Genomic DNA, 15,167 nt, shown 5'->3' with positions numbered 1-15,167 from the left:
TATATATATATAATGAGGCCTGCATGTCTGTACTTGAATATATTACACATTTATGACGATGTGTGAGGAGGGGTTATGTAGCAATAAAGAAAATACCAAAAATCAGAGAAAATTATTAAGGTACACACACGCACACATGTGCACAAATGCATAGACATGCACAATAGGCTGTGTGTGTGTGTATATTTCTTTCTAGGTTGTTGTTGTTGTTGAGGATTACAACACACAAGGGAGATTTGCTTCAAGATTAGAGATCAGTGGAGGGTAAAATTAATCAAGCAGTGTTGAAAGTGAAAGTAGGCACCAGCTAAAGGAGGTACAGCATCACCATCCTCATCATCGTCACTAGCATTATCATCACCATCATCAACTGCATCATCCTCATTGTCATCACAACCACCACCGTAATCATCATCGTCATCATCATCATGACACATCATGATCATCATCTCCGACACCACCATCATCATCAAAAACTTGTTAATTACATCATCATAATTATTATCATCAACACCATCAGCAGCACTACTATTGCTGATTATTTAAAGATAATTTGTTACCCTCATGTTTCCTCTCACATTCCACCTTCCACCTCTCAAATCATCTCTATCAATCCTTTCCATCAATGATTGTCATTTCTTCAGAAGCCACTCACAATGGTGGTGGTGGTGTGGTTGTTGTTGATGTAGTTATTCTGACATATTGTCTCTGGGGTTTTAAAGGAGTGTTTCTCATACATACACCTTGAAAACTCCCAGTTATCACTGTGTGCATGTGTGTGTACTAAGTGATGTATGGAGTTTATGGTATAACATTTATTCCATGGTTTACAATTGTTTCATCAATCACACATCATGTCTTTAGGCATTGATGATTATAATGATTTAGTCATGCATTTTATATAAGGTATATATTTAAAAAAGATTTTGCAAAAACACAGTCGCAATATTTGAAGCAGGATTTTCCTTCATTAAAATCATTAATTATTTTAAAAAATGATTAATTATAATATAATATCTTAGAAATAATGGAACGAAGTGAAATTTTTATATTGTAAGTGTTTCAACAGTTTACCGTTTTTCAGACACGTTATTGGGTTATCCATTTAGGAGAAGTTGTTTTCAGTAGTTGCATTGCCTATTCTTGCTTTAGTTTCAGATTTTGAATTCTTATAAAATATTCTTTTTTTGCGTTTCATAACTTATCGTTTTATTTTATTTTGGTAAAAAGGTAATATCTTGAATTTTCCATTTGCACAAATATCTACATGTTCACTATATGGAACATTTCTTACAGAAAAATCTTTGATTTGTTGTTTGTGTACTTTAACACGATTAATTTTTTTTTCCTATTCGGCTGATGTAATTCACATTGCATTGTGGGTATGTGATGCAGCAAATGAGATTTTTTGTTTTGCAATTCATATTTGCATTCACTTTCAATTTCTTCTCATTCTCAAATCTTTTTGTTGTTCAATTATTTCACAAGTCAACTACAATGGTCTTCATAGTTTGTTCCTTGCCTTATTCCTTTCTCTCTTGTGAATTTCCCCTTTGTCAGAAATTTTTTTTCAGATTTGCTGGTTGTCTTCATCTGTTGATAATTTGTGATTCTTTAATTATTTTTCTGAGATTTCAAGGTTGGTATAGATTTAAAAGGTATCATTTAGCTAAATGTATGATGCTATAATTTCTAGTATTGTAGGTAACTACAAATAGAATATTTATGATTGTGTTTTTTTTTCCTTTGCCTTCATTAGATGTTTTTCCATTAGACAAATATTGGACTTTCTTTTGCTTTAGTTTTAGCATAATTTACTCAATTTTTTCTTTCTTTTCTTGTGTGGGAGATAGTTTTGTTTCTGAAGGAACACATTTTATTTTACCAGTTATTTCTTACATCGATTTGAGTCTATAATCATCAAGAATCTCGCTAAAATTTAAATAATGGTGTGTGTCTGTATTCTTGCAGTAGAGATCAGTTGTAACTGTCTTATTTTCTTTAATTATCAGAATGTCCAAATAAAAAAAAGGGAAACTCCCTTTCATTTATTTCAATAAATAAGTAGATCGATTCATAGATGCTTTTTATTAATTTAAGGAATTTTGTGAAGTCTCCTTTACTTCTGTTCAAAGATGTGAATCAGTCATCCAGAAATATTTGCAGAAAATAAAGCAAGATTAGAAATACTGATTAGGAGTGATTCAAGAAAAGACAGATTTTCGTTTTCAAGATGGTATGAAGAGATTATAGTTATTATGTATATTATGCATAATAAATATATATTAGCCCCATATTGTAAATTTCTTCTGGGTTGATAGGTAGTGAGGTTGACAGGGTGTCAAGCTTGAAATTGAGCAGTTTAAGGAGTCAATTGTGTAATCCAGAGATGAAAGTTTCTTCACTAATATTCAAAATGTTGCTGTTGAAAAATTATGATGTTTAATTCCTCTGCAACACAGATATTGCATCTGCTGCCTTGACCCTTATTTTTGCTGGCCTTAGCTTTGATGCTCCACTTTATTTGGTGGCTGGTTTACGTAATCATCTTTAAGGTTCCATACCATGTTATACAGATATTTTCGATGTTAAATTTCATGGTTAGGTTTTTTTGCTTCATCATTGATTAAATAATAAGTCCTAGATGTAGATTTTTATATATGTTTGTTGTATTACCAATTAGCAATTTATTGTGTGTGCAGTTATCTATCTCATAACTAATCTTTGTTTTATATGCCTGAGAGTTTTTAATAGGTTCAAGAAATTCATGTAATTTATGTTGGAAATTATTTATTATATGGCTGAATTTAACATCTTAAACTAATTTTATAAAGTCATCTTCAAATCAGTCTAGATCTTTAATATATGGTGGGATTTACAAGGTTTAAAATCGGTTTGAAATCACACCGTAACACCTTTTGAAGTATAAGTAATAAACTAGATATTGTAGCCTTAGATACATTTATGTCTGAAAAGGTAAGATAGGTGTAGCTTGCAATCTTTGATCATATGTTGGAGCTGGTTTGACCCTGGGTTAGACAACAGCAACATCAACAACCACAAAACATTTTTAACCTGAAAACTTCCCTATTTGTCCCCAAACACTAAAATTTATTTTGATCTTCATGTTTTATCAATTTTATCAAACATTCTGTATGATGGTGTGTGTCACTGTGTGTGTATTTTGCAATGACATGTCACAGTCAGTGTTACTGTACAAGTGTGTAATAATATAAGCTATCATGCATCATAGAGTATTATTGTCATACTGTTACACCATCTTGTGTCACTGTTTGTGTTACAATATGACATCATAGCATATCATACCATCCCATGTCCAATCACTGTGGTAATGTCACAGTGCATGTTACACAAATATGGCACAATGTGTGTTACAGTATGATACTCTCTCTGTGTCAGAATTGTGTGTTTGTGTGTGTGTGTTACTCAGCCATGTAACTCCATGTAACTGTGACAATATTTCCCCAGTTTATGTAGAATGGAAGTCTTAATAATATGAGAGTCTAATTAATAGCATGGGTCTCTAGATAATGTTGCTGCAATTTTTAGACAGAAAATATATCATTTGAACAGGGACACACAAATAATATCGTTGTCATTGTCATCACCACGTTGTCATCATCGTAATCATCATTATCATCATCATTAATAATAATGATAATGATAATAGAAACCGCTCCTGCCTTCCAACCGAATGCACCCCCCCCTCCTCTTATCATTGCATTCATTCTGTCACTGCTACTGTGACTGCAGCTGGTGAAGCTGTTTGCCTTCTTCATATCCTCCTTGTTGCTGCTGTTGTTGTTGTTGTTGCTGTTGATATTATCAACATGTTATTGTAGTCATTACTGGTGGTGGTGGTGGTGGTGATAGCAGCAGTTACAATGATGTTCTCATTGTTATTGCTGCTGTTATTCTTACTGTGAAGGCCATTGTTGTTTGTTGTTGTTGTTGTTGTTGGTGGTGGTGGTGAGAGTGGAGGTATTGTTGTTGCTGTTGTTGTTGTTTTGCTTTCTTCCATCAGATTCTGGATATTTTGCATTTTATGATATTGGGAACAATTAATTGATTGACGTGTGCATGTGCGCATATATAGACATGAGTGTGCGTATGTGGGTCTATCTGTGTGTGTGTGTGTGTGTTATAAGTGCGTAACTGCTTACATGAATGTATGTGCATGATGTGTGTGTGTGTGTGTGTGTGTGCACAATTGTGTTTATGCGTGCTTAAGTGATTTGCATAGATTTGTTATAAATGTCTGCTGTGCATAGATTTGTGTGTGTGTGAATGTGTGTGTGTGTGTGTGTGTGTGTGTGTGTGTGTGTGTGTGTGAACCCTTGCCCTCTCCCACCACCACATCCCCCTTTATATATATAAACTGTTTCTCTCTCTCTCTCTCTCTGTAACAATACCCAGAAGTCTTCCTAAGTGGTTTCTCACTTACCAACAACCATTCAGGGATGGGTCTGTCCCTTTATTGTGTTAGCAGGGGACACCAAACAAGACATATTAACGACCACCATTATACCATTTAAACCATTAACAGTGCATTCAATGATCAATGGAAGGAAAGAGGGTGAGGAAGGGGAGGAAGGAAGGAATCGCCATTAGGGAGTAGCATCATATCTTGGAGGAGAGAAGCTGAGCAGTTCTTTATTCAGGTGTGGTGGACACTTACCTGACCTCCTCCTCCTCCTCTTCTTGTTGTTATTGTTTAGCCCAACCAAAGTCAGTGCTGACACAGTGAAGAAATGATTAAAGAAGTCCTACAAAAACACATGCAAACAATAACAGAAGCATACTTATAAATACAAAGACATACACATATACATTCACACACATATCTAATATAGCTTTCTTGTATTGAAGATGGTAACATGTGACAAGAGGAAAATTTAGTTGTTATATCTAGCATGCTAAATGACCACATAGAAGTTTCCCGTGTCAGTTTTCTGTTGTTTTCTTCCCGTCTCCATAACAGGAAGAGGTCTCCTTCATTGGCTTATAGATATATATTTATGTGTTCTCGTATTTGTTTCAGTCATTTGACTGTGGCCATGCTGGAGCACCGCCTTTAGTTAAACAAATCAACCTCAGGACTTATTCTTTGTAAGCTTAGTACTTATTCTATCAGTCAATTTTTGCTGAACTGCTAAGTTACAGAGATGTAAACACATCGACCAATTGAGCATTTGGGTTCAGTTAATCCACTTATGCCCTCCCCCAAATATTCTGGGCTTCTGTTAAAATAGCAAAAAGAATTCACTACTGCTTTTGGGTAACCACCACCACCACTACTACAGTACCACAATGCCATTTGAGCCCTATCTCCAATAAACCAATTTTAAATATTTCAACATTAGCCATTGTCTAGTTTCTAATATTTAAAACAAACGATTTTCCTTTTTAGCTGCAAACATGGAGTCTCTATGTGCTTGTTTGACTGGGTCGAATAGAACAGGCAGAGATCTCTCAAAACACACATTAACGTTTTATAAAAGAACGGCATATTAGATGATGTGGTCCTTGGAGTGATATGCGTAGGGAATAGAGGAGATTGACAGAGTTGGAATGACTTAACACAACTAAATTGAAGCATACCATTAAAATTATACTTCCTTCTTTAATTATGAGTAATTATGAATAATTTATACTCTATTAAATCTAAATAGTTAGACCAGTAAATTTAAATGATATCATCAAAGTTAAACAATTCGTCCATTAATTCTATTGGTACCAATTTACCCTCAGCCTACGTCTTCTTCATGGATAAAAATATGTTCTTGTTTAAACTGAAATCCACCATCATAATCTTTTATTATTTAAAAAATTTTAATGCTTATTTTTCAAAATTATTTAGGAGTCCTAACAACATAGTATCTCATGAGTCGTCTCCCTTACTGCTCCCTATTTCTACACCGAAGAACGTTTCCTTGTTTCCCTCCAGAGATGGATTTAAAGGGAGACAACCTTGTATTGCTTCAGCCAGACCCTATATGTCTACGAGCTGATGCACTATTGTTCTTCAGCGTCAAAGACATTCTAGCAATTGGAGAAGGGTCCCTTCTCCGATTGCTAGATGTCCTTTAAATTTGAAATCTTAATTGTTGATATGACATGGTATGACATAAGTGTCTGTATATTGTCTTTATTGTCATTTTGGTTATAAAATAAACAGATTAATCAACAGAGTACAGTGTCTGCAAGTTGATGAGTACCTCATATTCTCCTGCATTTTCTTATTGCTATATAAATTTAGGGTAAATACCCCTTTACCCGCACCCACTTATTGCACTTGGTATAACACTAGGGTAACAATAATTGGGTACCCTCCCAGCAGTATATTGGATAGATACTATCCCTTAGTGGGTTGGATCCTCAACCCCTAACTCTCTTGGATTATGTGCGTCTGTGTGTGTGTATATATATATATATATATATATATATATATATATATATATATATATATATATATAGATCTATCTATATGTAAATTTCTATATTTAAGAGATGAGGAATTATGTACATTATTTACATTTGAAGGATAACCCCAAGATTCCGAGTTTGATTCCAGGCAGTGACCTGAATAATAATAATAACATTGAAAAATACCTTAGGAATGAGAATCCAAGTTTGAAATTTCCCCAAGACACCTGATGAAGGCTGCAGGTTATATCAGCTGAAACGTTGTGTTGACAACAAACAAGATGAGGACAAATATCCATTGAATGTAAATAATATACATATATACATACATAGATATACCCAAATATATAGATGTGTATGTGTTTTTATATCTGTGTGTGTGTGAAGAGAGAGGGGGGGAGACAGAGGGAGAGATTGGAAGAAATTGAATTGTCCTGACTATTTTTAATATATATTTCTCCTTCATCAGGAATCAATCCCACACTTTCTTAGCCCATTATAAAGAAGGTCAGTAATATATCCCTATTTACATTATACACAAGCCAGGACAGAACTAAACTGGTCTTCTCAAATTTGCATTTTTATAAAATATTCAGGCAAAGAGTAAAAACAATTTTCTCATCGGCCACGTTATTAGAAGAGAGCATAGCACTATAATAGTACCCTAGTACTATTATAGTACTATAGCAATAAGTTACAGCATTGTAGTAGAAGTATTTTCATATACATATCTTCCTGTTAAGCTATAAACACTAAGACAGTTATTTTATTATGATAAACTATTGTGAAATTAATATTATAAAACTATTAATGAGTGTGAAGTATTAATTAATTTCTTAAATGCATATATGAAGAGATTATATTTAAGAGTTGAGAAGATGAAATGTTTTGGGGGTGAGACTAATGAAGAACCGTGGAAAATGTTTGCATGAATTTAAATAAATTTCAAGTGGGAAAGGCTAGAAATACTAGGTTGCTTCCCTTGAGTGAAGTTACGGGTAGTAGATTACCTCCCTTACATTATAGTTAGGTTCTCTGTTGATGTACAGCACACACATACACACGTGTATACATTCACATGTATGGACATACGCGCACACATACGTAGACACACACACATACAAAGATTCACCAACCCACACGAACAAATACACCGCCTGTCGTAGATGCATTCAAATGCACAGCGCGAACACGCACCTGCATACACACATACACACACAGATACACATACAGTTGAATAGATACATACACACATACATACATACAACAAGGAGTATGTACCGTCAGAGAAGTCAGCTTTCTTTGTATGTATGTATGTATATGTGAAGATATCTGTATATATGTGTAATTATGCAGATTGATAGATCATTGTAGTGTGCTTGTGTGTGTGTGTGTGTATGTGTGATTGTTTTTTTTTTCCGTCTTGCTAGATTTCTGTAGTCATACTTGATGTGATGGAGAGTGAGGGAGGGAGAAAGAAAGTGAAATACAGATATAGTAAGAGGTAGAGAATGAGTGCACATAGTAGGCTTGGGGGCAGACAATGAGTAAGGGAACATTAATCTCCACCAACCCACTCACAAACACACATACACACACACACAGTAAGGAAGAAAGAAGAATAGAGACATTAGACTAAATGAGTGTATTAATGGAAGGCATTGTACGTTTGTTTAATTCAGTTTTGTTATTTGATAATAAATATTTTTTTGTTGGAAATTAGAATTCATTTCATTGATTTCTATAAACTCCAAAAAATTTTATAAAAGATTACAATTATTGTATGTCTGTCATATTTCTTGATATTGCTCATTGTGACAAAAATATACTCCCAAGCATAACCATCATTCAATGGGCAACACTAGCATATCCATCCATCTATCTATCTATCTATCTACACATCCATATATTCACACATATATACATATATGTGTATTTGTAGGTATGTATGTATGTATGTATGTAGGCTAAGGCATATGCCAAGCTGGGCCGCCATCAGGAAAACACACAGCCTGGCAATGAAATGTACTTGCACGAGTTAATCCAGATTTCATTTGTCCATGACGTGGTCGTAAGTCAGAAGATCCACTCAACTAGTTTTGGTGGTATTTACTACCTCATCAGTGATCGGTTATTTTCTTCACAACAGAAAGTATTCAAGAAACTCCCTCATATCTGGTGACTTGTTAAATGAAATTGCTTCGAAAATAAAATTTATGTACAACATCTAAATATTATTTGGATAAATGAATTAATTAAATACAATATTAAGGGGTCTAATTATTGAGGAGTCCTAGGGAGTATAGGGCGGTTCTAACAATTTAACACCAGATTCTCTCCCTTCGTTGACACTTTTTGGTTAACATGGATTAGCTCCCTTACATTATGGCTGGGCTTTAAAAGGCCTCGGTTTAATTGTATAGGAGAAAGGATTGGGTTGGAAGGGATTTGAATGGAAAAGGATTTATGGAGAGATTAGAGAGTAACAATGGATGGTGGCAGTGACGAAGGGAGATCCTCGGAACTTACACACAAATCATGACTAAAGATTCAGTTAAATAATTGACATATTCTACAGAAATATAAATGTAGCAAATTTGAGATGGAAATAGCATGGTGGTGGTGGTAGTGGTGGCAGTGGTACATCGTCATTGCTGTCGTTGTTGTTGATGTTTGTCAAGCTCATAGCCCTTTATATGAAATATAATGTAACACGCCTCCAAGATTACATCCTGAACTGTAATGTATCACAGATGTGACATAGCCTGTAAGATATAACTTGTGTGTGTGTGTGTTTTGTAAATGAAGTGTCAGGTGAAATCGTGTCTTCATCTCTTTTTCTGTTTGATTTTTTTCAGAAGCTGTCGGTGCTGTGAGTGGAGATTGAACCATGAATGTTATCAATCGGGTGTCTATGTGGACACTACAGTCGGTGATATTATTTTCCTGGCTGACCGGCTGCCACAGCATTGACCTTACCTATCATGTGGAGGAGGAGAAATACTCAGGCACTTACCTTGGGGACATTGCTGCTGACTCCCACTTGAGAGACAGTTTACCATTCCAAGATCACAACTTAGTGACATTTAACCAATTAAAGCCACGTCGCAATGGCAAACACCAGCTGTTCAACGTGACGAAGGCAGGTAAACTGTACACGGCACAGACATTGGATGCCGAGAAACTATGTACATATAATATGGAGTGTTTCCGCATTTTCAAAATTGCCATCCATCAAGATGAAACTTTCATGAAAATATTGAAGGTGAAAGTGGTCATTGTGGACATAAATGACCATAAACCTGAGTTTGCAAAAAAACTGGTCAGCCTTCAGTTTGATGAAGGCGATGGAAAGGGCATGAGGAAATCCATTCCTAATGCTGTAGACAAGGATGTTGGTGTGATCAATTCGAAAATTACTTATCAGATAGAACGCAGCTCTGAGAAGGCATCATGCCCTTTCACGTTGTCTGTTAGGAAAACTATAAGTGGCAGGTCAGAACTTGGAATTGTTTTGGAGAGAAAACTTGACAGAGAAGTGAAAGATTCCTATAATATTCGCGTGGTGGCCAAAGATGGAGGTTATCCACCTAAACGAAGTACTTTAGATGTGAAAATAGCTGTGACAGACGTTAATGACAATGCACCTGTGTTTTCTAATGATATTTATAATATTTCTATACAAAATACATACCAAAGGAACAAACCACTCGTTATTTTGTCAGCAAAAGACTCAGACTTTGGCGAAAATGGCCATGTTTCTTATTATTTCAGTTCAGAGACTCCAGAGACTGTCAAATCTCATTTTCGACTGAATCAAGTCACGGGAGAAATATTTCTCCAAAAAGACATTTCTTTAGAACGGAAGCAAGCTTATAAATTGTTTGTGCGAGCTACAGATCAAGGTAGCTCGCCTCTCAGTTCTATAGCCATGGTTCTGGTAAATATTGTTAACCAACACAACATGGCACCAGAAATAGATGTCAACTTTGTCACTCAGATAAAAGAGAACACAGCAGCCATTTCTGAAGGAATCAAAGTTGGTAGTTTCATAGCTTATGTCAGTGTTATTGACAATGATGTTGGACAGAACGGTGAGGTGGAATGTTCTTTAGAACATGAAAAATTTCTTCTCTTAGATTTAGGTTCAAATGAATATAAGGTAACATTGAGGAAATCTGTTGACAGAGAGAAACAAGATAGGTATGACATAACGATTTCTTGCGAAGACAAAGGGTCCCCTCCTTTACAGACTCAGAGACAGTTCTCCATTGAAGTGATGGATGTCAACGATGTCCAACCACAGTTTACAAAAGAATCTTTTAAATTCCTGACTTATGAAAATGGGAAAACAAACTTTCCCATTGGTTTTATAAATGCTACTGACCCTGATATGGGAGCTGGAGGTCAACTGACTTTTTCTCTGCTGAGTACCAGCAAACATGTGATACCATTCCAGATAACTGATTATGGTTTTATCTCAACCACTATACCACTGGATAGAGAACAACAGAATGTTTATAAGTTCCAAGTATTTGTCAAAGATAACGGGAATCCTTCATTAAATAACACAGCCAATGTGATTGTTGAGGTTTTAGATGAGAATGATAATGCCCCTTATTTCACCTTCCCTAGTTCGGACCCTTTCAGTTTAAATGTCCACTATCATCCCCAAAGTAAAAAAGAGATCACTATTTTAAGGGCTTCAGACAGGGACAGTCATTTAAATGCATTCCTTAAATATGACATAGTAAAAGGCAACAACAAACAGTTGTTTGCAATAAACCCCTATTCTGGGGCACTGTCTTTTGCTCGGACAGTTTACCAAAATGATGCTGGTACCTATGACTTGAAATTCGTTGTGAAAGACAGTGGGACCCCTGTTCTCTCAGTGACAACCATGGTGTCTTTAACACTGACCGTTAGCAACAAGACATCTCCATCACTGGACACTGTTCCATTACAGACTGACCACATGATCAACTTGACCTGGGTCATTGTTATTGTAACGGCCGCTGTAATCGCCTCTGTGGCCATTGTAGTATCAATAACCCTGTGTATTGTCAGATGTAACAATGGTCGAAGCCACTTGGAACCGACTGAAATTAGTACCACAATCCCAGCCAATAGAGAAAAAAGTCATTTCATATCTCTGACAAAAAAACCAGTCCCAGCATCAAGACATTCCGAAATGAAGAACAGAAACACTCAATTTATGGAATCAAGTCGGGAATTTTATCCTCAGTATGAGTCCCAAAGTGAGTGGACCACTTCAACGTCTGAAAGGAGGCCTGCATCTGTGCTGTTGGTAAGTATAAACGTTTGGCTTATTTGAAGGTTGAGCACAAGTTTGAAATTTGCAAAACATTTTCTTGCACTCTTGTTGATTTCATATCTGTGGAATAATTGCCAGAGAAGGAAAAATTATTGGACTTTAGAAACTATCACTCAAGCAACTGCATGTAACCATAACACCAGGGCTATATATATACGGGTGGTGCTAGATCAACACCAGAAACCGACAAAGGATGGTAAATATTCTGGTTGTTGTGTTCTTGGAGTGTCATGATAGAATCTGGTCATAATTTGTCAAATCTAAAAATAGATACTGAGAAATGAAGACGAAGAAAGGTTGCAGTGATGTTATGAAGAGAAGTAGCATAGGAATAAAGGAAAGAAGTAGGATGAAATTGGTTGGAAGATTTCTCTCTGTAATACAGGAGTATATTTCAGTGTAGAGGACAACTCATGTTGTTGAAGAGGTGGTGGTAGTGGTGGCGGGTAGGGGGGAGGGTACAATAATTGTGCTGCTGCTACAAAAATGACCATTCTGAACAACACATGGAAAACACAGCAAATGTGGGTGTGTGTGTAGAGAGAGAGAGGACAGCCAGAGAGATAGACAAACAGATAGATAGACAAATAGATACTGTGTTATATAGATAGATAGACAGGTAGGCAGACAAACCGACAGATAAAGAGAAATGTGTGTGTGTGAAGCTGCACACAGGAGGGTGTCACATTGTAAAGTGACTCAGTAAAATGACTCAATCTCACATATTAATACCAACACATGGACCTTGTGCGCCTTTAACTGTGTCCCTTCTTTTACAAACGCTCAGGGCCCTCTCTGTTTCAGGATAACTTTCTCCTTTCCTTCACTGAGGCACATGGGGGAGCCTCTGTGGACTAACTTATATATAAAAAATAGATTATGTCACAAAATTATATACAACACACACACATGCACACACGCACAAACACAGCCATGGACACACACATTTAAACATGCCACTGTCACGTGTTGTGCTAGCTAATACTGCAACCCTACTGCAATTTAGCTGCACTCTTACAGTTGCTGCTGTGGATTATTATGCAAACATGCATTACTGCACAGCATGAAGCATTGTTGCACACTTACATTTGGTGTTCTGTGTGTTGTAAATGTGTCAGCTGACAGGCATTGCAATGTGTTGCAGCCTGAATGTGCACTCGTCACACCATATATCAGTGCATGTATTGCATGTTGCATGTTGCTGCAACAGCAACCAACATAAAACAGTGATGTGCAGGATAACACTAGTGATTGTGGTCTGCTACAAGATGACACACTTCTTCTGCAACTCTTCAACAACAAGTTACTGTCACTCACCTCTGACATTGCACTCCTGTCAACGGAGCTGAGATGAAGATGCAGTGGTTTAGACAGTGTAATACCCAAGTGGTATTGGAGTGGCTTAAATGATGCGATGGCATAATATAACAGTATTGTATAGAATGGCACTATACAATATACCTTGTATGTAAGGTGTAGTTAAATGTTGGGATCGGTTGTCTCTCTAACAAATGAAGGTTCAGCAAAGACCCCGTCATCATCCTTTGATGCTGCTCAACAAGTTGTGATTCATGGAACAACTGACTTTCACATCCAACTCTGGTGCTTCATTCAACCACACGATTCATCCTTTCAATTGCTGAATACCAAAATGTGGCTTGCAAGACCTCCATTCGAATGATATTCCAGAGTCCCCCCCCCCCTCTAACCTTTGTAATGTCCTGTCATTCTGTTCTTCTTTCCACATATAGGGTAATCATCCCTTTTTCATTGTTTACACAATGCAGGATGGCCATTGACTGGCTTGGGTTCTTTGCTCTTTTTTATCCTACAGGGTGCCCAACAACCCCACCTTCTCACCACGAAAGTTTGGTGGGTTTGCTTGCATGCATACCCGCATGTACAAACACATGCACACATGGATGCACACACACATGCAAACACGCATGCACATACATGCACACAGTGAGAATATCTTTGTGGAGCCATTCAGTACATCACCTTCTACACGATCCATTGTAGAGACATATTTATCCGTCTCTCAATATATATTTATGTATGTATGAGGGGGTACTCAAAAGAAGCCGGAATTTTGCAATATTATTTTATTCGCTTAGTTTTACCTGTTTACACTTTTATCATCTTCAAAGTATTCTCCACTTGAAGCAATGCATCGGTCCAGGTGTGTTGACCATTCTTCGAAGCAGTCCTGGAACTCTTTTAATGCCTCCGTCGTTTTCTTCTTCGGTTCTTCCACATCTGTAAATTCTTTTTGCACCTGCTTTCATCATCATCAGTGATGACCTTTGAAAAATGGTCCAGATCAACTTCCAGCTGTTCTTTCAGTTCATGGCATGCATTCAGTTGGAACTGCTTTTGATCTTCCATCAGCAAGTGAGGCACAAATTTTGCTGCAACTCTTTTCATTTGCAATTCCTTGCTCAAAATTCGTTGGTGGGAGCTCCAGGACAAACCAGTCATATCAACAAATTCGTCAATTGTACAGTGACGGTCCTTCAAGATCAGTCATGATGTTTTCATTCGTTCAAACGCTCGACAGTCACCCTGAACAACGTTGGTCTTCAAGCAACAAGTGACCATTCCTAAAGCAATGAAAACCACTCGTAAACTTGTGTTTTGCTCATGGCAGCATCTTTGTAAGCTGTCTGAAGCATGACAACTGTTTCAGCCACTGTTTACCCAGCAAAAAAACAGAATTTCACAAAAGCATGTTGTTCCTTCATTTCAGCAAAACACAATGAACAAGGGGGAAGCAGTGCAAAACAAAGATGCACTATGTAACAGTTCAGAAGACTGATGCCTGAGGGTTGCATCAAGTGGCTCCTAGTGGCAGAAGCCTGAACTACCATGAGCTTGTCCCACAAAGAACATTTCCAGTTACTTTTAGGTACCTCCTCATGTATGTGTGTGTGTGCGTGTGTGTATATATATATATATATATATGTATAACAGACAGAAAATTTGTAACTATTTCCTCATCAGTCAACGTCCAAAAGATTCTTACAAATTCACGCCTTTAATGTTGATATTGTTCACTTTTGGTGGTGCCAGTGGCGATAAACCACTGGGAATTGCTAACGAATGTACAGGACAATGACGAAAACAAACACAACAGAATAAAATACACATGTACAACCCAAAAATAAACAATAAAAAATGCCATGGAGCCAAAAGGCAGAGTGACGCAAAGGAAATTGAAAATGTTCTGTACAACTGGAGACGGGAAAGGACAGAGGGGAAAGTCAGAATGAGGGGAGAATTATATATATAGGTATATATACATGTGTGTGTGTGTGTGTATGTTCATATATGCCTATATAGGCATATATACATATATATATATATATATATATATATATATATA

General features: G+C 36.6%; 1 protein-coding gene across 4 annotated transcripts in view; it reads left to right on the top strand.

The window, feature by feature from the left end:
* LOC106873245 (protocadherin beta-16) overlaps positions 1–15,167 on the top strand; it is a 90,710-nt gene that overhangs the window by 61,580 nt on the left and 13,963 nt on the right. For all 4 annotated transcript variants that reach the window (XM_014920528.2, XM_014920529.2, XM_014920527.2 and 1 more), the window contains one exon: positions 9,306–11,755. In XM_014920528.2, coding sequence (XP_014776014.1) covers positions 9,338–11,755 — 2,418 coding nt within the window. In that variant the 5' untranslated portion in view covers positions 9,306–9,337. The remainder of the gene's footprint in view (positions 1–9,305; positions 11,756–15,167) is intronic.

The sequence above is a fragment of the Octopus bimaculoides genome, chromosome 14 (genome assembly GCF_001194135.2).
Source record: "Octopus bimaculoides isolate UCB-OBI-ISO-001 chromosome 14, ASM119413v2, whole genome shotgun sequence".
Classification (NCBI taxonomy): Eukaryota; Metazoa; Mollusca; class Cephalopoda; order Octopoda; family Octopodidae; genus Octopus; species Octopus bimaculoides.
Note: the sequence above shows the minus strand (reverse complement) of the source record. Positions and strands in the feature narration are given on the sequence as shown.